This window comes from Dryobates pubescens, chromosome 4 (assembly GCF_014839835.1).
Source record: "Dryobates pubescens isolate bDryPub1 chromosome 4, bDryPub1.pri, whole genome shotgun sequence".
NCBI lineage: Eukaryota > Metazoa > Chordata > Aves > Piciformes > Picidae > Dryobates > Dryobates pubescens.
In genome coordinates, this window is record NC_071615.1 from 21,734,259 (window position 1) to 21,756,618 (window position 22,360).

The 22,360-nt window shown below is 47.7% G+C and overlaps 1 protein-coding gene across 1 annotated transcript in view; it reads left to right on the forward strand.

The window, feature by feature from the left end:
- AKAP9 (A-kinase anchoring protein 9) overlaps window positions 1–21,167 on the forward strand; it is a 106,766-nt gene extending 85,599 nt beyond the window's left edge. Inside the window, exons 38-50 of the mRNA XM_054160930.1 lie at window positions 388–532; window positions 1,307–1,526; window positions 3,577–3,727; window positions 6,110–6,769; window positions 8,214–8,419; window positions 10,773–10,881; window positions 11,990–12,175; window positions 13,200–13,400; window positions 14,534–14,766; window positions 16,789–16,874; window positions 18,444–18,519; window positions 19,651–19,790; window positions 20,609–21,167. Of these exons, the coding sequence (XP_054016905.1) occupies window positions 388–532; window positions 1,307–1,526; window positions 3,577–3,727; window positions 6,110–6,769; window positions 8,214–8,419; window positions 10,773–10,881; window positions 11,990–12,175; window positions 13,200–13,400; window positions 14,534–14,766; window positions 16,789–16,874; window positions 18,444–18,519; window positions 19,651–19,790; window positions 20,609–20,652 (2,457 nt within the window). The 3' untranslated portion in view covers window positions 20,653–21,167. The remainder of the gene's footprint in view (window positions 1–387; window positions 533–1,306; window positions 1,527–3,576; window positions 3,728–6,109; window positions 6,770–8,213; window positions 8,420–10,772; window positions 10,882–11,989; window positions 12,176–13,199; window positions 13,401–14,533; window positions 14,767–16,788; window positions 16,875–18,443; window positions 18,520–19,650; window positions 19,791–20,608) is intronic.
- The last annotated feature ends 1,193 nt before the right edge of the window (window positions 21,168–22,360 follow it).

The window sequence follows — 22,360 nt, forward strand, 5'->3', positions numbered from 1 at the left end:
AGCTTGATTTCATTATGGAAATAGAATTATGTTACCTTGTTCAAGAGAAAAGGTAGCGCTCTGTGTGGGAAGCAAGTTGTAAACCAAGGGGTGATAAGGCTGTGATGGGGCAGAGAGTTCAGTTACCTCCTCTGGAACACAGAGGAATTAGTGAGGAAAAGAACATGGCCATCAAGCTGATAGCTCTCTTAGTTCTATACATTTGATTCCTGGTAGAAAATAAGAAAGTTAACAAGCAGTTCTCAAAGTGATAATATTGATTTAGTTCTGACTGAATGGGAAATGTCTTGAATGGACATGCACCATGAATATACAAGTCAGTGTAAAATCCACACCATAAATAATCAACTCTGGACTTTTGTTTTTCAATATTTCTAATGCTGCTAGGCTAGTGAGCAGAGAGCAGCCATGGATTGTCTTCAGAATGCAGACAGAAGAAGTTTGCTGATGGAGATTCAAGTGTTACATGCTCAGATGAACAGTAAGAAGAACAATCCAAAGAGAGAACAAGAGATGGATTCAAAAAGCCAAGGTGACTTCTGTGCTTACATGTGTCTCTCTTTCCAACTGTTTTAATGGCAGTGCTCACAATGTTGTAGGTGAAAAGATACTGTCTTTGATATTCATGTTCTGACCATGCACACTTGTCATCTTTTTCAGTTTTATTTGACTAATTTGCCAAAAAAATAATGTATAATCTGTGTTCTGATGACTTGTATCAAATTGGAAGTGACTCAAAGTTATTCCAAGTGCTGTAAAGATTGAGCTTGTGTTTTAGGGGTCTTTTCCATTTATGTACTTAAAGTGTTTTGGTTCAACAGCTTTGAAATTATCTTAATTAGATAGTTAGTCAGAATCACAGAATGGTTTGGGTTGGACAAAGCCCTTCAAGCTCATCGAGTCCAACCATTCCCTATCTCTGCCAAGGCTGGGGCTAAACCATGGCCCTCAGCACCACATCTCTGCCTCTCGGTAACACCTCCAGGGATGGGGATTCAGCCACCTTCCTGGACAGCCAGTTCCAGTCTCTGATGCACAGATAATTTCAGCTGTGTCACTGGTGATCCACAGGGTACATGTTGACACAGCTCTCCTTTTAAAAAAGTTTAGAAATGATTTATTGGAAAGCACAGAAGGTGTTCTAGGGTCAAAGGCCATGGTTCTGCTCTCACTCCGCTACTGAAAGAATATATTCTTTTAAAATAGCACTCTTGGTGATAGCCTGTGGTCATTCTCTGTGCTAGAAAGAACTAGACCTACGCAGACAGTGGTGTTTGTTCACTAATCTCCATGGTGCTCTCACTAGAAATGCTGGAGTACAACATGCAGCAGAAGCAGTCACAGATACTGGAGATGCAAGTGGAGCTCCGCAGTATGAAGGACAGAGCAGCTGAGCTTCAGGAACAGCTGAATTCAGAGAGAATGATGGGTACTGAGCTGAAGAATGAACTTGCACAAGCCAAACTAGAGCTTGAGGCAACCCTTAAGGCACAGCACAAGCACTTCAAGGACCTAGAAACCATCAGGTGAAGCTTCCAGCATCAAACTTTCTGTGTTACTGTTGGAGATGCTCTTTCCTGTGTTGTCTCAAATCGTTGAGAAGTCAATCACCTCTGACAGAAACGTTTCTCAGTTTTCCTGCAAAGCATACCTGACCAAAAAAAAAACCAACTTCCTTTCCATTTGATGAAAAATTAGATCTGTAGATTAAGAAGGTTCTGATTTGTAGTTTGATTTAAAGCTTTATTAATAGGAAATTTCTTTTGAAATCCCAACAGAAGAGATTATTGTTGTGGTGGGTTGAAATTACCCCCCAGAAGCAATTTGCCAGACCAGCTCAGGTGGAAGCAAATGAAGCTGTATTTACAAGCAGAACTTAAATCTGGGAATATGAAATGCAATGAATATGTACAAAATATTGTATATATTTACAATCTATAAACAACACAAGAGCCCTCCTGGACAAAACCAGGGGGTTACCAATAGCTTCCCCCTCTCCACCTCCTTCCCCCCTGTACAAGGGGAAAGAGAATCATAGAATCATAGAATCAGTCAGGGTTGGAAGGGACCACAAGGATCATCTAGTTCCAACCCCCCTGCCATGGGCAGGGACACCCCACACTAGATCAGGCTGGCCAGAGCCAAGTGAGAAAAGAGAAGGGAAAAGCAGAGAGCAGCTTGTTAGGTCTTAGCCACAACAAGAACACAGCCAAAGTCAGCAACAGCCAAGCAAAAGCCACCAGCTGGTATCTGCTGGAGCAAAGAGGCTGAGAACGAGACAGAAGTAGTTTATACAAGTAACTTTATATCAGACTAAGGAGATTATTTAGACCTTATCCTTGGTTTCCCTTGGTTTCCCTTATCCAACGGTAATGTACTTACATTCTACCACTTTCTACTCGAGTTCTGTGGAAAATCTTCCTAGGCATCAGCCTAAAACTGCCACAATGTTAGACAAGCTAATAACTATACAATAGCTATCAAAAGCTTTTCTACTTCTAAAGCTGAGCATGGACAAAAAGAACTGCAGAGTTAAGATGTCTCTGCAAGTATTGCCATATGAAATTTAACAGCTTCTAAGTGCTGCAGGCCCAATATTTGGCACTCAAGAAAGCCATTGTTCTTTATGCCTTTACCAGATGGATATGCCCATGCATGAGTATCTTAATGTTCACTTAGAGATAACAAATTCAGACAGAGTTTAAATCTGTGTTGCTTTATAGCTTTGTAGCCTTTGCAGACCTTCAGGACCAAGATTCCTTCATGAGGAGAATGATTCTTTCACAAATTTGATGCCAAATTAATTTGCAAATAAAAGAAAATTCAGGGCATAGATGTTCTTTTTTCCTTTACTATAGATTGTTCTCTTATTCCCTTTGAGCCACATGGCAGCAAGATGCATTTCCCCTGCATTCTTTCACAGTTTGGGTAGTGACTGGATTAATCTGAGCATCAACTGCCTCTGAGCCACCAATTAATAACAACCAGCAATTAGAAAGTCAGCAGAATTGGACATAGAATCATAGAGTCAACCAGGTTGGAAAAGACCTCAGAGATCATCAAGTCCAACCTATTACCTAATACCTAACACCTCCTGACAACTAAACCATGGCTTCAAGTGCTACATCCAAGCCTTTTTTGAACACCTTCAGGGATGGTGACTCCACCACCTCCCTGGGCAGCACATTCCAATGGCCAGTCACTCTTTCTGTGAAGAACTTTCTCCTCACCTTAAGCCTAAACCTCCCCTGGTGCAGCTTGAGACTGTGTCCCCTCATTCTGTCATTGGTTGCCTGGGAGACGGGACCAATCCCCACCTGTCTAAAGCCTCATTTTGGGAACTTGTAGAGAGCAGTAAGGTCTCCCCTGAGCCTCCTCTTCTCCAGGCTTCATCATTTTTGACCAATGCTGCTCTGTTTTTGTGTGGGGCTTTGTTCTGCTAAGCAGGCTTTCCACTGTTAGTTACTGTGTGACACAGGAAGTGCTTTCAGTGCAGAATATGGAATGGTGTCAAGTAGCTGTGATAGGATTAGAGCCATCGTTGTCTCATCTAAATGTTTTCCCTTTCTCTTTTAGGACTGAAGTTAAAGAAAAAGCAGCTGAGCTAGATGTTCTCAAGGATACAATGGCCAGTGAACAGAAAAAATCCAGAGAGCTACAGTGGGCTCTGGAAAAGGAAAAAGCTAAAATGGAACGCAGTGAGGAAAGAGGAAGAGAAGAGCTTGAGGTATTCCATAACCCCAAATGGTCTGGAACATCAGGGAGCACAGAAATATTCTTTTGGTTAACATTTCATCTCAGCTTACATTCTTGTCCAATGTGTGCTTCCTGTTCTGTCTGCAGCAGCAGGGTTATAGAAGGAGGACCATAAAACCACAGAATAGAATAGAATTTACCAGGTTGGAAGAGACTGTTGAGATCATTGAGTCCAACTTATTATCCAACTCTATTTAGTCAACTAAACTATGGCACCAAGCAGCCCATCCAATCTCTTCCTAAACACCCCCAGTGATGGTGACTCCACCACCTCCCTGGGCAGCCCATTCCAATGGCCAATCACTCTTTCTATGAAGAACTTCTTCCTAACATCCAGCCTAAACCTCCCCTGGTGCAGCTTGAGACTGTGGCCTCTTGTTCTGGTGCTGGCTGCCCGGGAGAAGAGACCAACCCCCACCTGGCTACAACATCCCTTCAGGTAATTGTAGACAGCAATAAGGTCTCCTCTGAGCGTCCTCTTCTCCAGGCTAAGCAACCCCAGCTCCCTCAGCCTCTCCTCATAGGACTTGTGCTCCAAACCCCTCCCCAGCATTGTTGCCCTTGTTCCGGACATGTTCCAGCAAGTCAACATCTTTCCTAAAGTGTGGGGCCCAGAACTGGACACAGTACTCAAGAATGGTTTGGGTTGGAAAAGCTCTTTAAGATTATCCAGCCCAAAGCCCTTTGAGATCATCCAGCCCAACCATCACAGAATCACAGAACATTAGAGGTTGGAAGGGACCTCCAGACATCATAGGGTCCAACCCCTCTGCCACAGCAGGATCCTCTAACTCTTCCAAGGCTGGGGCTAAACCATGTCACTCAGCTCCACATCTTTGTGTCTGTTGAGCACTTGCAGATGTATAGATGCTGTGTGTCAAGGAAAGAAAAAGGCCTGCTGCAAATTTAAACCAATAGCACTTTTACAACTGTGCTTGTCAGGGCCAAGATGAAAGGTTGTTACATTGCACAACAGCCCTCAGAGATTCAGAGGGACAGGATGGTGCTGAAGTGGCTACACCTAGCTCTTCCCCAAACCCAGCTCCTGAAAGATAGTATTTAAGAGTATGCTTTAGGATGTATGCTTGTCTCAGTTTCAAAACCAGCAGTTTCTCCTCAGCAAAACCAAATCAGGGAGTTTGCTTTAGGAGAAGATGCATTAGCAGCTTCCTTGGAATGAGAAAGCTGAGGAGGAGCTATTTACAAAAGCCCTGCTGTACTAAGGCAAGAGCCAGTGGTTTGAAACTAGAGCAGGCTGGATTGGGACTGGACATTAGGAGGAAGTGCTTTACTTTGAGGATGGTGGAATACTGGAACAGGTTGCCCAGGGAAGTGGTGGAGGCTTTATCCCTGGAGACATTCAAGGTCAAGCTTGAATGGGCTCTGAGCAACCTGATCTAGTTGGGAATGTCCTTGCTGACTGCAGGGGGAGTTGGACTAAATGACCTCTGATGTTCCCTTCCAACCCAGTGCATTCTGTGGTTCTCTGCAGTATCTGATAGAGCAAGGGAGGGCAGTATCCTAGTACAAGTATTAAGACCAAAAAAGCAATCATTTCACCATCAGGGATTTATTTACATCTTCAAATCTTAGCCTGCAAAGTCACTTTCAGACTTTGAGCAAGTCAAACCAGCTGGGTGTCTACAGTGTCACCACTGTGGCTGTTTGTATCTCATTTCAAAGCCTGTGCTCCAAATATTCCTTTGTAGGATGATCTGATTTTAGACTAGAGGCTCAAGTAATCTGCTTTAATCAGGTGTGTAATCTGTTTTCACATCAGCATTCCTATAATTTCATGTCAATTCATAGCACTAATGTCAGCATGGACCTGTTTGGAGTGGGCCCAAGGAGGCCACAGCAATGATGGGAGTGCTGGAAGCCCTCTGCTGTGAGGCCAGGCTGAGAGAGTTGGGGTTGTTCAGCCTGGTAGCCTTTCAGAACTTCAAAGGGGCCAAGAAGAAAGCAGGGGATAAACTTTCCAGGAGGACCTGTTGTGACAGGACAAGAGATAATGGGTTGAAACTAAAAGAGGGAGATTCAGACTAGAGAGAAGTCCCACACTACCCAGAGAGGTGGGAGATGGCCTGGAACTGTTCCTGCAGCCACCCCAGGTCAGGTTGTCTGAGGCTCTGAGCAGACTGCTCCAGTTGCAGATGTCCCTGCTGACTGCAGGGGGTTGAACTAGCTGACCTGGAAAGGTGCCTTCTTCCCAAAGCATTCTATGATTCAGAGTGATGTCATATTAGTTGGGAACAGCAAACCTGTTGCAGGCAAGACCTGTAGAGGCAGCAGGCTTGCGAAGCGCGGACGACGTGGCTTTAATCAATCCTTTTCTTCTGTTTTCTCATGGAAGGATTTAAAATTTTCCCTGGAAGATCAAAAGCAAAAGAACTTAGAGCTAACTCAGCTTTTGGAGCAGGAGAAGCAGCTGTCAACTGACCTGCAGCAGAAGCTTGACTCCCAAGAAGCAGCGAGTGCTGCCCAGCTGTCACAAGAGCGAGGCCGCAGTTCCGAGCTGCAGGTGCTCCTGGAGTCGGAGAGGGTTCGAGCTCTGGAAATCAGCAGTGCCCTGGAGAGGGAAAGAGAGCTGTGTGCTCAGCTTCAAAGTGCTGAGGAGAAAGGGCAAGCTGGAACACCTACTCCATCTGAGGAGTTACTGAAAGAGCTACAGAAACAAATGGATGAAAAGCATGACCGTGTAGTGGAGTTAGTGAGTGAGATGGAGAAGTATAAACTGGAATCTGTGCAAGTGAGACAGCAAATGGAGAAAGAAAGGCAGCTCCACAGGAAGGCACTACAAGAAGAACAAGATGCTAACATAATAGCACAGAAGAAACTCCATGACCTGGAGTCCAAAGTAGAAGACCTTCAGTGGCAACTTGGAGAAAAGAAGCAAGAAGTCCATAAATTAGGGAACGAAACCAAGAGGTTGCAGGAAATAATCCAAGAGCTGCAGAAAAAAGAGGAGGAGAGTGAAGGAAGAAGAAAGGAAGCAGAAAGGACAGCAAATGAGGTATAGTAGCTCTGAGAGCCACGTGTGATGCTGACCTGTGCCATTTAGCTGTTAGCTGTCACTCAGTTAGCACTGTGTAAGTCTGTGCCTTTACTCACGGTGTTAACCTGCAGGCTACAAACTGCAGGCACCAGGGAAAGGGAAACCTTCCCACTTTGCTGCCCAAAATTATTCACACATGCTCTGAGGCTGGAGCTGTAGAGGTGTGTGAGGAGCAGCAGGAGCCGGAGAAATGCATCTGAATGTAGACACAGACTCCGTGGCTTGGTGTAGGAGAGGAGGAGAGGGATACTCCCTGCACCCAGGCAGAGGAATGAGCTCTTACTGCTCAGGAATGCTGCACGGTCACTGCAGGGACTAAACTGTGGCCCTCAGCACCACATCTCTAGCTCATAAACCACAAGTGCTCTTTGCAGCATTGGAAAGTGATCTCCCAACAGCTTCATTCATTAACTAATTAAGTTAGCAAACAAGCATACACATGACAATGGACATGCTAGCAACCAGAGCAGAAGGAAGACATCAAGGTAAAATACTAAGTTAAGAATTTTGCCTGATTTTTAGGTGAATGAAAGTTGCAACCACTGTTTGTTGCCTGTAAATTTCTTTCTCTCTCACAAAAGCTTTGGGAATTTCTACAATGATTTTAGAATTACTTGCAAAACTCTTTAGAAACTTAACTGTAGGAGGTAGGTGTTGCTGGGTGAGTGACTTGTGGGTAGTCCCTGGAGCAGATTGACAGGAGGCTTAGAATCATGGAATGTTTTTCACTGGAAGAGCCCTTTCAGCTCATCCAGCCCAACCATTGTCTAACTCTGCCGAGGCTGGGGCTAAACCATGGCCCTCAGCACCACATCTCTGCCTCTTGGGAACACCTCCATAAATGGGGATTCAGCCTCCTCCCTATTCCACACCTATTTGCTAACCACGTTTTTGCCCATCCTGCTATCAGCCCGTGCTTTCTGGCAGCTGTCTGCGGAGCCAGGAATGAAATCTTTCTCTTCATCTAATTCAGCTCCTGGCTTTAATCTTCTGAAGCACTGGAAGCTACCTGCAGCTAGAGGCAGGATGTTTGGTGCATTGCTAACTGTGATAGAAGCAGCCTTTCTGCCATGCTCAGTGTCTGTACCTTGCTAAAAGGGAAAAAGTCTGTTTCCAGCTTTCCTGGAGGCCCCCTCCAAATTCTGGAAGGCTGCTCTAATGCCTTCCTGGAGCCTCTTCTTCTCCAGGGCACCTAAATAACTGTTGAGTGCTACACAGCAGCAGCAAACTGCTTTCTGTACCAGAACTGTTCTTCAGTTTCTGGGTGTGTTTCAGATTGTTGGGTTAACAGTTGGACATAATGATCTTAAAGGTCTTTTTCAAGCTGCTAATTCTGTGTCTCCATTTTCAAGCACTGGACCAGATGCATTCTCTGTGTATATAAACACCTCTTTACCTACAGACTACCTGGGATACACCCAATGACAGAACGAGGAAATGGGTTCTCCAGCAGAAAACAGAAGGAGGTGAGGTGAAGGAATCCACCTACCCCATGCTGACAGGAAGAGGAGAGCTCTCTGCTGCTACTGAGATTCTGGAACACATCCAACGAAAGCTGCAAACCACAGCTCCAAAGCTGAAGCAGTTGGCTCGGAAAGCTGCCAGCAGGTCAGAGCAGTCCTCAGCTGCTGGGTTTGGTTAATCGCAACCAGCAAGCTAGCAGGCTGGCTTTTAATCCTAATCCAGACACTGCAGACAAAAGCACAGGAGGGTAGGGGTTGGAAGGGACTTCTGGAGATCAGAGTTAAACCCCCCTGCCAAGGCAGGGTCACCTAGAGAAAGTCACACAGGAACATGTCCAGGCGGGTTTGGAATGTCTCCAGAGATGGAGACTCCACCACCTCGCAGGGCAGCCTGCTCCAGGGCTCCAGCACCCTTACATTACAGAAGTTCCTCCTCATGTTCAGATGAACTTCTGATGGTCTAGTTTGTGCCCCTTACCCCTGGGCACCATTGAACAAAGCCTGGGCCCACCCTTCTTCCATCCACCCTTGAAGTATTGATTAGCATTGATGAGATCCCCCTTCAGGCTGCTCTTCTCCAGACCAAACAGTCCCAATTCTCTCAGCCTGTCCCCATCACAGAGACATTCCAGGCCTCTCAGCATCTTTCTAGCAATAGCTGATTTTAGGGTTGTACAACTTTTCTAGCATGTGCCACTACTTGAGATTTACTGATACAACTCAGGGTCACAGAGTACCAAGGGCTGCTCTAAATCTTTTGTGTTCAGCATGATCCCTTATAAGTTACAGCAAAATTGTAGTGTTACTTTTCTTCTCTGAGATGTGCTGAGTTGTATCTGTGTATGGTGTAGGTAGAGCATCATAGTAGAAAATAGTAATAAAACAGTTCACTCTCTTGGTCACAACAATCCCATGCAGTGCTACAGGCTGGGGACAGAGTGGCTGGAGAGCAGCCAGGCATAAAGGGACTTGGGGGTACTGGTTGATGGTAGGCTGACCATGAACCAGCAGTGTGCCCAGGTGGCCAAGAAGGCCAATGGCATCCTGGCCTGTATCAGGAAGAGTATGGCCAGCCGGAGGAGGGAAGTCATTCTGCCCTGTACTCAGCACTGGTTAGGCTACACCTTGAGTCCTGTGTCCAGTTCTGGGGCCCACAGTTTAGGAAAGATGTTGAGATGCTGGAAAGTGTCCAGAGAAGGGCAACAAAGCTGGGGAGGGGTTTGGAGCACAGCCCTGTGAGGAGAGGCTGAGGGAGCTGGGGTTGCTTAGCCTGGAGAAGAGGAGGTTCAGAGGAGACCTTCTTGCTGTCTACAACTACCTGAAGGGAGGTTGTAGCCAGGTGGGGGTTGGTCTCTTCTCCCAGGCAGCCGGTACCAGAACAAGAGGACACAGTCTCAAGCTGCACCAGGGGAGGTTTAGGCTGGATGTTAGGAAGAAGTTCTTTGTAGAAAGAGTGATTTGCCATTGGAATGGGCTGCCCAGGGTGGTGGTGGAGTCACCATCACTGGGGGTGTTTAGGAAGAGACTGGATGGGGCACTTGGTGCCATGGTTTAATTGATTAGATGGTGTTGGGTGAGAGTTTGGACTCTATAATCTCAAAGGTCTTTTCTAACCTGGTTGATTCTATTCTGTTCTATTCTGTTCTGTTCTATTCTAACTGGACAAATATAGGGATTATTGATATTATCAACTCCCTTGCTTCTCCCAGAAAAAAAGTAGTATTCAAGTTAAACTAACCTTGATTCTTATTATCTCAGGTTACTATATCCATTAGAAAAACAACAAGCATGGTACTAGCTCCATGGGGAATGTGCTTTAATTTTGCTGTGGTGGTGATTTAATATTAAACATCTCTTGTGAAACATTTAGACTCATGGAATAGAAAGGTTTGGGTTGGAAAAGCCCTTTTTCACATCATCCAGTCCAATCATTCTCTAACTCTACCAAGGCTGGGATTAAACTGTGGCACTCAGCACCACATCTCTGCCTCTTGGAATCACCTCCAGGGATGGGGATTCAGCCACCTCCCTGAGCAGCCTGTGCCAGGCTTTGAGACCCCTTTCAATGAAGGAATTTTTCCTAATCTCCAACCTAAACTTCCCCTGGTGCAATTTCAGGCCATTTCCTCTCCAGTCATTTGTTGCTAGGGAAAAGAGACCAATCCCCACTTGGCTCCAGCCTCCTCTCATGGAGCAGTAGAGGGCAATGAGGTCTCCCCTCAGCCTCCTTTTCTCCAGACTAAACACCCCCATGTCCCGCAGCTGCTTCTCACAAGTCCTGCTCTCCAGACCCTTCCCCAGCTTCCTTGCCCTTCTCTGGACCTGCTCCCTCAATGCCCTTGTGGAGAGGGCCCCAAAACTGAACCCAGGACTCAAGGTGTAGCCTCCCCAGTGCTGAGTGTGTTTCTAGCTTGAAAAATCCCCAGATTCAAGGCTTGCAGGGAAGTCCTGCTGGGGTCAGACTGTAGCTGCTGCTGAAGCTGTCCCTTCTGTTGCAGGTTCCAGTTTGAAACAGCAGATGACCAGGACTTCACTTCAGTACAAAATGCTATTGAAGAGGCTGTTTCAGAGCTGCAGAAGCTGCCTGGATTGTCCTGCCTGGAAGAGGTGAGAGTGCAGTGTTATAATTTTGGTGGTAGGGCTTGGATGATGAGCTGTGAGTAGAAACCAGCAGGGAGCTGATTCCTTTTGGCAGCACTTCTGGAACTGAGAGAAATTCACTCAGTATTTCCTGATACTCGAATCCACCTCCAGTATTTCCTGTGTCACACTGATACAACACATTTACTCAGACTGCCCTGGTTTTACCAAAGGGAGACGGAGGAGTGTGCACTGTGAACCTAGGAGATCTGGTAGAGAGCTGGGGAGAAGGACTCAGAGGTGCTGGGTGAGGAGCAGCTCCCCATGAGCCAGCAATGGGAGACTGCAGCCCAGAAGCTAACCCTGTGTTGGGCTGCATCCAAAGCAGCACGGGCAGGAGGGGCAGGGAGGGGATTCTGTCCCTTTGCTCTGCTGAGACCCTACCTGGAGTCCTGTGGCCAGCTCTGGATCCCTCCAACATAAGCAGGACATGGAACTGTTGGAGCAGGTCCAAAGAAGGCCATCAAGATGATCAGAGAGCTGGAGTATCTGTGGTGTGGGGACAGGCTGAGAGAGTTGGGGCTGTTCAGCTTGGAGAAAAGAAGGCTCCAGGGAGACCTTACAGCAGCCTTCCAGTACCTAAGGGGGTGTCCAGGAGATCTGGAGAGGGACTTTTGACAAGGGCATGAACTGGCAGGACAAGGACTGATGGCTTCAAAATGGAAGAAGCTGGGTTGAGATGAGCCATGAGGAAGCAATTTCTGTCCATGAGGGTGGCAAGGCACTGGGGCAGCTTACCCAGAGAAGTTGTGGAGGCTCTACCTGGTAGTGTTCAAAGGGCAGACTGGCTGGGGCCTTGAACAACCTGGTCTAGTGGAAGGTGTCCCTGCCTGTGGCAGGGGGTTGGAAATGGATGATTTTTGAGGTCCCTTCCAACCCAAACCTTTTTATGGTTCTATGATATACAGGATGAGCCCAGAAGAGAGCCACATTAACCTATAGTTTCCATTTCTATTTACTTTATCTAAGTTATTACCAAGGTGTTGCCAAGTTTTTCACTGTAAGCCAGGGGGTTTTTTCAAGTTGGCATCTTGGATCTAAGAGAAGTTGTGTTTGGCTTCTGTCTGTCTTCCAGCTGAAGCATGTGCTACCACCAGGGACTCCATCCAGCTCACTGACTGAGAGGCTGCTGAGGCAGAATGCTGAGCTGACAGGCTTTGTCAGCAGGCTGAGTGAAGAGAAGAACAACTTAAGGAATGCTGTCATGAAACTGGAGGAAGAACTGAGAAGACACCAGCAGAGACAAGCTTCTGGAGACTATGTATGTCCTTATGCTGGTATCATGGTGTGCAGACAGGCGTGAAAGCATCCTGCTTTGTCCTCATCACCTACCTGGGAGTGATGGAGCTTTGTCTGGCTTGGCTTCCCTCTGCAGGGTGAACGGATGGGAATTGTTATTGCCCTGCTGTCAGTGTCTCTTGACTCAGAATCATAGAGTGGCCCAGGCCAGAAGGGACATCCAAAGGTCATCCAGTCCAACCTCCCCGCAGTCTGCAGGGACATCCCCAACTAGACCAGGCTGCCCAGGGCCTAGTCAAGTCTTACCTTGAACATCTCCAGGGAAGGGGCCTCAACCACCTCCCTGAGCAACATGTTCCAGTGTTCTACCACTCTCATAGTGAAGAACTTCTTCCTGATACCCAATTTAAATCTGCCCTTCCCTAGTTTGAAGCCATTGCCTCTCATCCTGTCACCACAGGCCCTTGTAAATAGTCTCCCCCATCCTTCCTGTAGACCCCTTCAGGTACTGGAAGGCTGCTATTAGGTCTCCCTGGAGCATCCTCTTCTCCAGACTGAACAGCCCCAGCTCCCTCAGCCTGTCCTTGTAGCAGAGGTGCTCCAACTCCCTGATCATTTTTGTGGCCTTCCATCAGATCCATGTTCTTCTTCCATTTAAACTTTATGATTTTACCCAACTTCTCTTTGTTAAGTGTTATCATGTGTCCTATGTACTCTCCTTTTTGATCTCTATCTCATTACCTTGATGAGTAGCAAATTGATCCAGATAGCTTCAAGCTCATGAAGCTGGTATCATCCAAGGAGGGTTAGTTGGTTTGGTTTGTGTTGGGGTTTTTTTTGGAGAAGCTGTATTTTTCTAGGACATTGAGCAGGCTCCTAAACTCACTGCTTCTGAGGTGCTAGGATGCAGGGATGGCCTCAAATCCAGTCAGTAGCAGTTTTTCTCTCATTAATTTTATGAGCTCTCCACCAAACCACTGCCTAAAGTGACACAGCTCAGGTATTTCCAGACTGCATGGTTCAAACTCAATTGCTTTCTTCTTCAGCCTTCTAGACCCTCCTCGGATGTTGGAGTTAACATTGACGCTCTTGTGGCCTCTGAGAAGGAAATGTGGAACAGAGAAAAGCTGTCCCTGCAGAAGTCTTTGAAACAAGCTGATGCAGAGATCTCCAAGCTGAGAGCAGAGCTCAGGAGCGAAGCTTTCCTCAGAGAGCTGGGCTCAGACTCTGACAATGCTGTTTTAAGGGTAAGGAGACTTTGTGGCCCACACACCAACTGCAGCTCCTCTTGTCATGTTAATTGGGGCCAATTTTCATTGCCTTCACTTTGCTTACTCCAAGTAAACATTCATTCCGGTATAAAATTCCCATCCTCTGGTATCTCATTCACAGGTTTTTCTCCCCAGGAATGTAAGCCCCTGTGTTGTCTCTCTGTGTGTGCTCAATTTCCTGCTGCTCTGCTGAGCCTTAGATTAGGAAGCTGCATCGAGCAAGTGTGAGCAGTAGGGTAGCCTTCTCCGTGATAGTGAGCTCCAGAGAGCACACTGGGTTGGAAGAGGCTTCTAGAGGTCATTTTGTCCAACCCTCCTGCAGTGAGTAGGGACATCCCCAACTAGATCAGGCTGTCCAGTATCGAGGACAGAGATTGGAATCAATACAGCTGACCAATATGATGGAGTATTGTTCCTTTATTGTTCCAATATTGCAGGCCTATGGTGCAGGCCTATGGTGCAAGCATAGCACAGTAATGTAAAGCATGGAAGAAGAAGGGATAGGAAAGGCAGAAGTGGCTAGCAAGGGGACTTCTACAACTGATATAAACTCGGAGTGCCTTGTTGGCATGGACTCATTGGTTCCCTATGAGTGACCACACATCACACTATTACAGATTATTGGTCCAACTACTGATGACACGCGAGGTTTGTTGATGCAGCTGCATGACCTGTTGTCCCAAGATAACCTGCTGTGTTTATAGCTACCAGTGCCCTGTTTCAGTTACATGCTGCAAGACAGCACTGTTTTGGTACACTGGTAGCTGGCTCTGCACTTATGCTGAGCATGGCCTACCACCATGTCAGGCTCTAGGCCTGCACTGCCAGACTGCTCACACTGCTCGTTGCTGGCATTGCCATAGTCCAGGGCCCCATTGAGCCTGATGTTGAATGTCTCCAGGGATGGGGCCTCCACCATCTCCCTGAGCAACCTGTTCCATTGTTCCACTGCTCTCATAATAAAGAACTTCCTTCTGCTGCCCAATGCAAATCTATCCTGCCCTGGGTTCAAAACCACTGCCAGCCAAAATGAGGAGCAATGAGGTCAGCAAGGTTAGAACTGTAATAATGAGTGGAGCTGATGGGGAGTTTGTGGTTTTCTCTTGTAGAGAATTTATGGCAAATACCTTCGGGCAGAGAGCTTTCGGAAGGCTCTCATCTACCAGAAGAAATATTTGCTGCTGCTGCTGGGTGGCTTCCAGGAGTGTGAAGAGGCTACGCTGGCCCTCATCGCACGCATGGGTGGACAGCCTTCCTATACAGAGCTCCAGATCCTCACCCAGCACTCGAAGGGCTTCACAAGATTTCGCTCTGCAGTCAGAGTATCCATTGCAATCTCAAGGTGAGCTGGAGGATGTTTGATTTGGATAGGATAGGATAGAATAGAATAGAATAGACCAGACCAGGTTGGAAAAGACCTTTGAGATCATCAGGTCCAACCTATCACCCAACACCATCTAATCAACTAAACCATGGCACCAAGCACCCCATCAAGTCTCTTCCTAAACACCCCCAGTGATGGCGACTCCACCACCTCCCTGGGCAGCACATTCCAATGGCCAATCACTCTCTCTATGAAGAACTTCTTCCTAACATCCAGCCTAAACCTTCACTGGCACAGCTTGAGACTGTGGCCTCTTGTTCTGGTGCTGGCCACCTGGCCTCAACCTCCCTTCAGGTAGCTGTAGACAGCAATAAGGTCTCCTCTGAGCCTCCTTCTCTCCAGGCTAAGCAACCCCAGCTCCCTCAGCTTCTCACAGGGCTTGTGCTCCAAACCCCTCACACTCTTTGTTGCCCTTCCCTGCAGTTGAATGTCTACCCCTCTAGTAGAGTCTGTCATGTTCCATCCTCTTTAAGCTGCACATTTTTCAGTCATGAATGTGGTAGATACTGTGTAGGGTGACAAACTGAGCAAAGCATAGCTAAAATCCATCATAGAATCACAGGATGGTTTGGGTTGGAAAAGCTCTTTAAGCTCATCCCATCCAACCATTCCCTTAACTCTACCAAGGTTGGGGCTAAACTATGGCCCTCAGCATCACATCTTTGCCTCTGGGAAACACCTCCAGAGAAGGGCATTCAGCCACCAACCTGGACAGCCTGTGCCCAACTGTGAGAACCCTTTTGATCAGAAAGTGTCTTCTCATCTCTAGCCTAAACCTACCCTGGGGCAGCTTGAGGCCATTCCCTTGCCTCCTGTCACTTGTTGCTAGGGAGCAGAGGCCAACCCCTGCCTGGCTCCAGCCTCCTCTCAGGGAGCTGTAGAGAGCAATGAGGTCTCCGCTCAGCCTCCTCTTCTCCAGACTAAACAACCTCAGGTCCCTCAGCTGCTCCTCACCAGCCCTGTTCTCCAGACCCTTCCCCAGCTTCCCTGCCCTTCTCTGGACCTGCTCCAGCCCCTCAATGTCTTTCTTTGAGGGGAAGGCCCCAAACATGAAGCCAGCACTCAAGGTATGGCCTCCCCAGTGCTGAGTGCCGGGGGACAATCCCTGCCCTGCTTCAGCTGGCCATACCATTGCTGACCCAGGCCAGGATGCTGGTGGCCTGTGTCAGGAATAGTTGACCTGATTACAGTCACAAGGAGCTCTGCATTTGGTAATCAAGGGATAAAGTCCTAATATTAAGACAGAAATATTAGAAGTTCCAAAGCTTGCACTTAGTTCCCAAACACTTTCTGCAGCTGATCTTCCTTTGGAGGCTAAATGTCTTCACATAGTTGTGATAGAGATTCCTGAGTTAATTTTAGCCATCTAGGGAGTTCCTTGAATTCACAAGGCTGTAGGTCCCAGACTGAGGAAGAGTAGGACCAGATGAGGAGGAGCAAGGGAAGGTTGTTACTGTGTAGCTCTCCCATGTTGCTAGCAAACTTCCTTCACAAAGGTTTGGACCTTCCAGGTACTTGATCTGAGCCTGGGTGTAGTGTTGGATTGGTTGATGGGTTGGACGCGATGATCTTGAAGGTCTCTTCCAACCTGGTTTATTCTATGTATGTATGTATTCTATGTATGTATGTAAGCTGAAGGCACTGTTGCTGTGCCTGCTGTAATTGAGGCTTTCACTCACAGCGCTCTGCAGTCACCATTCTGGGGGTGTGACAGGGCAAAGAGTGGACTTAGTGTGCCTTTAAAAAGCTGATGTCCTGTTGATTAGGTGTTTGAGTCAGATGTGGAATTGCAGGGGTGAAGCCAAAAGTGGATTTGGACAAAGATGTTTTCCTTGGGATGTGTGTAAGGAAGCTTTCTGCTCAGGTTCAGGCACCTCCAGTGCTTTCTGAAGTATGTCAGAGGATCAGCAGGTTATTCTGAGCAGGCAATTTAATTTCCCCTGAAGCATTTATTGATCTGTTTTTCACTTTGAAATGCAGAATGAAGTTCCTGGTTCGTCGCTGGCACAGGGTTACAGGTTCTGGTGTGCTGAGTATCAACAGGGATGCCTTCAGCCACAGCACAGGTAAAACATAGCCCAGGGAGAAAAGGGTGCCCACAGCTCCCACCACTGCCTGCTGCAGATGGTTTTCATTTGTATTTTCCATATGTGGAATAAATGGGGTGCTGTCCCCCCTTCCCTGGCACAGGGTCATGTAATGGTGGGGGTTGAAAGGGACCTCTGGGGACCATCTAGTCCAGCCCCCCTGCCAGAGCAGGTTCAGCTGGAGCTGGTAGCACAGGCAGGTTTTGAAAGTCTCCAGAGATGGAGACTCCACCACCTCTCTGGGCAGCCTGCTTCAGGTCTCCAGTACCCTTAAATTACAGAAGTTCCTCCTCAAGTTCAGATGAACTTCTGATGGTCTAGTTTGTGCCCCTTACCCCTTGTCTTGTCCCTGGGCACCACTGAACAAAGCCTGGGCCCATCCTCCTGCCACCCACCTTTGAAGTATTAATCAGCAGTGATGAGATCTTCCCTATGCTGCTCTTCTCCAGGCCAAACAGCCCCAAATCTTTCATCCTTTCCCCATCACAGAGATGCTCCAAGCCCCTCAGCAGATCTGTGAACCCTCTCAAGCAGTTTCCTGTCCCTCTTGAACTGGGGAGCCCAGAACTGGACACAATACTGCAGATGAGGCCTCACCAGGGCAGAGCAGAGTGGGAGGAGAACCTCCCTCACCCTTTGCTGCAATTGCTTCGATTAACCAATTCCTCAGGCAGAAAATGGAGGGGTTCCATGCTCAGCACAACCACAAATCCATTTGCTTCAATCTTATTTTGCTCCATTGGGGGTGGGAATTAGAAAAATCTGGGAACTTTCCCTATGGAATGTGTCTGTAGAACCAATTTTAGCTGTTTTTTGGCTTCTCATAGGAGATTCATAGAATAGGTTGGTTTGGGTTGGGAAGGACCTTCAAGATCATCCAGTTCCAACCCAGCTGCCCTGGGCAAGGACAACCAGGGGACCAGGGAGGGGACATCCACAGCTTCCCTGGGCAACCTCTTCCAGTGTCTCACCACCCTCACTGTAAAGAATTTCTTCCTAATCTCCAGTCTCAATCTCCCCTCTTCCAGCTTAAATCCATCCCTCTTCCTCCTCCTCCTCCCATCACTACCAGCCTTTGTAAAAAGTCCCTTCCCAGAGATCTGCAACCCCAGCTCTGAGAGGGGATGCTGAGGACAAGAACAGAGAAATTGTAGCAACCACAGAACCCTACAGTAGCAGCTGAGCCTGTTGACTCTGGCTCTTTCCTCAGGACATTGTCCTGGCATTCTTCTGTTACAGCTTCAGGTTTGGGAAATCCAGGTTTGTGTTTGCTTTTTGGTAGGAGCCTATGTAAAGAGGACCCAGAAACTTCTTGCTTAATTCCTGTCTATCAAGGGCTGCACCAAAACCTGGTTCTGCTTGGGCTGGGAGAGTTGTCTCATAATACCAACAAGGTCAGGATTTCACCTCTGGGTTTGTCTGAAGGAGTCTGAAAGTCATCTTAACACCGTATCAAAACAAACAGAGCACTCACCCTGAGCTTTCTAGTGAAGTGCAAAAGGATGTTGCTTTGTTTAGTTTTCAAGACCTTGCTTTTTCTGTTCCCAGGTAATGAGTTACGTCCTGAGTCCTTCCCTGGTGGCGTGGATCTTTATGGAGAGCAGCGGCAGTCCTACAGACCCAGGTCAGGCATCTGCATGCTTCCAACCTAGTCAGAGCCCTGTTTAACTAAACAAACACATCAGTGCTCGCTGCTGGAGTCTTGGTTGCCATCAGATTTTGGTGAAGACATGTAAGAAATTACATCTCAGACCTTCAATTTGTGTTTGCTCTTCACCTGATCAAGACCAAAGCTTGCAGACTTCTGCTGTCTGATTTATGTCCTCTTCCTGGAACTGGTGGGGGATTAGTGGATGGAGCTTTGGCTGTCTACAGCTGTGGAGTTGCTTGGTGACTACCTGTCCACCTTTTCTGGTTGGCAGCAGTGTGTGGTGTGGAGGGGAGCTGCCCCAGGTGCCCTCAACCAAGGGGAGAAGCTGGGCCAGAAGCAGCTGACCCAGGGAAAAGCAGGGCCATTTGCTGTGTGGCTGGGTAGGGTCTTTCTTTAGTGGTACCCAATGACAGGACAAGGGGTAAGGGACACAAGCTTGAGTGTAAGAAGTTCCATCTAAACATGAGGAGAAACTTCTTTAATTTAAGGGTGCTGGAGCCCTGAAGCAAGCTCCCCAGAGACTTGGACCTGTTCCTGGGGGACCTGCCCTGGGTGGCCCTGCCTTGGCACAGGGGTTGGACTCAATGATCTCCATAAGTCCCTTCCAACCCCTACCATTTTGTGATTCTATCATCTGGTTACTGTGGGCTATCAGGAATTACCAGGGCCTTGGGGCCAGCACATGGGTGGAAGCTCCTTGGTAGCTCCACTGCTGCTGCTTCTTCAAACCCTTCTGATGGGCTGTACCAAGATGTGATATCACAAGTACCAACCAGCAACTTTTCATCAGAGGCAGCATTTTAATGAATTCCTGTGGAGTGAGTCCTGAGCTTTACTTAGAGTGTCAGATTGCAGCTGTCTGGGGATTTTACTGTGATGTGAACCACCTCCATGTCTGGGAGCAGTGGTTTCTGTGGGGCAGGGAGCATGGTGGCTCGTTCAGGAAATGGCAGGGAAGTGAAATGGGTGTCATGTGCTGGCCACCAGCTAGGTCAGTTAAGGGACATGCAGTCAGGTGTCCCTGCTAACAGGACTCTGCTGTTTGCTGATGCTTTTGACTTAAAATGTCACTTTTTGAGGACACTTGTGTTGTTGTGCCCCCAGGTTCCACAGTATGCAGACTGACCTGACCCCAGTCTCCTTCGCCTGCTCTCAGCTGCAGAACTACGACCCTGAGCGAGCTCTGAGTGACTACATCCACCGGCTGGAGGCGCTGCAGCGGCGGCTGGGCAGTGTGCAGTCAGGTAAGGGCTAACCCTCTCCTCCTGCCTGCTGAACAGCACAAGGCATGGTTCCAGCTTAGAAAATCTCTGCAGATTCTGAGATACAGAACAACTTTGATTTTAGGTGTTTTCAGCCTCTGAAGAGGCTGTTCTGAAATACACGAAGTCATAGGATGGGTTTGGAAAAGCCCTTCAAGATATGCAGTCCAACCCTTCTCTAACTCTGCCAAGGCTGGGGCTAAACCGTGGCCCTCAGCACCACATTTTTGCCTCTTGGAAACACCTCCAGGGATGGGCATTCAGCCACCTCCCTGGGCAGCCTGTAGCAAAAGGCTCATTACAAACAAAGCTGTCAATTTCCTGGGGGGCATCCAACTGTGCTGCTTCCATTGCAGATTTTGGGTTATTGATCTCTAACAAGTGTACAGCAAGGATTTAAAATAGGGTAGGGTAGATTTAGAAGTTCTTTACCTGTGAGGGTGGAGAGGGACTTTTGACAAAGGCATGTAGTGAAAGGAGAGGCGATGGCTGCAAACTAGAAGGTGGATTGAGATGAGCCATGAGGAGACAGTTCTTGCCCATGGAGGTTGTGAGGCACTGGAACATGTTACCCAGAGAAGTTGTGGACACCTCATCACTGGAAGTGTAGAAGACCAGGCTGGATGGGGCCTTGAGCAACCTGGTCTAGTAGGAAGTGTCTTGGAGGAAGGTCCCTTCCAACTCAAGCCATTCTGTGATTCTGGCAGGGCAGCTGGACTGGATGACCTCCAGAGATCCCTTCCAGCCCCCCCGCCCTGTTACTCTCTTCCAAGTAATCCTTGTGAAAATCTCTCTTACAGGTTCAACTTCATACACTCAGCTGCACATGGGTATCAGAAGATAACTGCCTCCCACCACCCCCATCCCTGGCAGTGATGTTCACAATTTGCCTTCAGCCTCTGCTCTTTCTGTGCTTTTGTACAACCCGGACAGCGTGGGACCAAGAGGAACGCAGCCAGAGGATTGTACCCAGCTCCGGCAGGCAGCCTGGGACTTTGTGTAGATAGGCACTTTGTGTTCATGAAGAAAACAAAACCAACCCCCCTCCCTCCCCCCGAGAGCCCCTGTGATTGCCTGTATATTTGTGGAATGCTAATTTAAATGAGTAACTTATGAAGTATTTATCGAGAGGGTGGGGCGATGGACGCGGTGTTCGTGAATCAAGCTACGATCAGCAAACTTTACTTGCACTTTTTTTCCTGGCAAGGCTACTGAAGTTCCATGACTCTCATTACTATTTGCTACTGGCAGTGCAGACAGAATATCACTTGTAGAGACCTATTTTTGTAACAGTAGAAGTTTTGGATTTTATGGGTATTTTGTCAAAAGTACTGCAATAAAGATGACTTCATGCTTTTAGCTGGGGGCAAGAACTGCTCTCTTACAGCTGAAAAAGGTTGCTCCTGCCTGCCCTCCTCCTGCTCCTGGTGGCTCTGGCTTTACTGTCTAGTTTCCAAAACATTGTGACTAAGGAGCAGGAGAGGACAGGTACAGAATGACTTTCTGAAGACCCTGGTGGCATCTGAGAGGGGTGGAAGATCTTGCACTGCCTCTGCTGTTGTGACAAACACAAGGCTTTAGAACATAGAACCATAGAATGGCAGGGGTGGGAAAGGACCACTGGAGATGCTAAGTCTAACGCTCCCCTGCCAAAGCAGGGTCACCCAGGGCAGGTCACATGGGAATACATCAGTTGGGTCTTGAAAATCTCCAGAGAAGACAACTCCACAACCTCTCTAGGCAGCCTGTTCCAATGCTTTGTCACCCTTAAAGAAACTTCTCATATTGAGGTAGGACTTGCTGTGTTCCAGCTTCTACCTGTTGTTCCTTATCCCAGGACACTACTGAATAGAGCCTGGCCCTTTATTCTTGCCCCCACCCTTCTGGTCTTTGTAAACAACAGATCCCCCCCTCACACTGCTCTTCTCCAGGCTAAACCGTCCTAGCTCTCTCAGACCTTCCTCATCAGACAGATGGTCCAATCCCTTCAGCATCCTTATAGCCTCTGTTGGACCCTCTTGAAGTGCAGAGCCCAGAACTGGACACAACACTCCAGGTGTGGCCTCACTAGGGCTGGGGTGGGGAGGAGAACCTCCCTAGACCTACTGTGACAGTTGCTGCTGTGACAAACACTAGGAATGATGACCAGAGTGCCAAGACAAAGGTTCAGTACCAAAGAACTTCCTTCTAAAAGCTTTCCAGAACTGACAGGGCCAGGCACAGAAAACTTCCACAGAGGTTTGTTTAGAAATTTAATTGATAGCTCTCGTGAGGCAGAGCTCATGACCATTTCTCACCACCACACAGCACTGAATTCCTGCAGGGCTCAGTACAAGGGCAGACAACACTCAGTGATTTCACTTCACCTGTGACCATTTTACACACAAACATTATTTACAAAATTAATCTTCATTGTATCCTCACCCTGCCTGCACACAGCAGCTTCAGCCAGCACTGCTGCCAGAAGCTGGGGGTGGGAGGGACTTTAGACAATTACTTGTTGCTTTCTGAACTAAACATGTTACAAGTCAGACATTTAGGTGGGTTGCTCT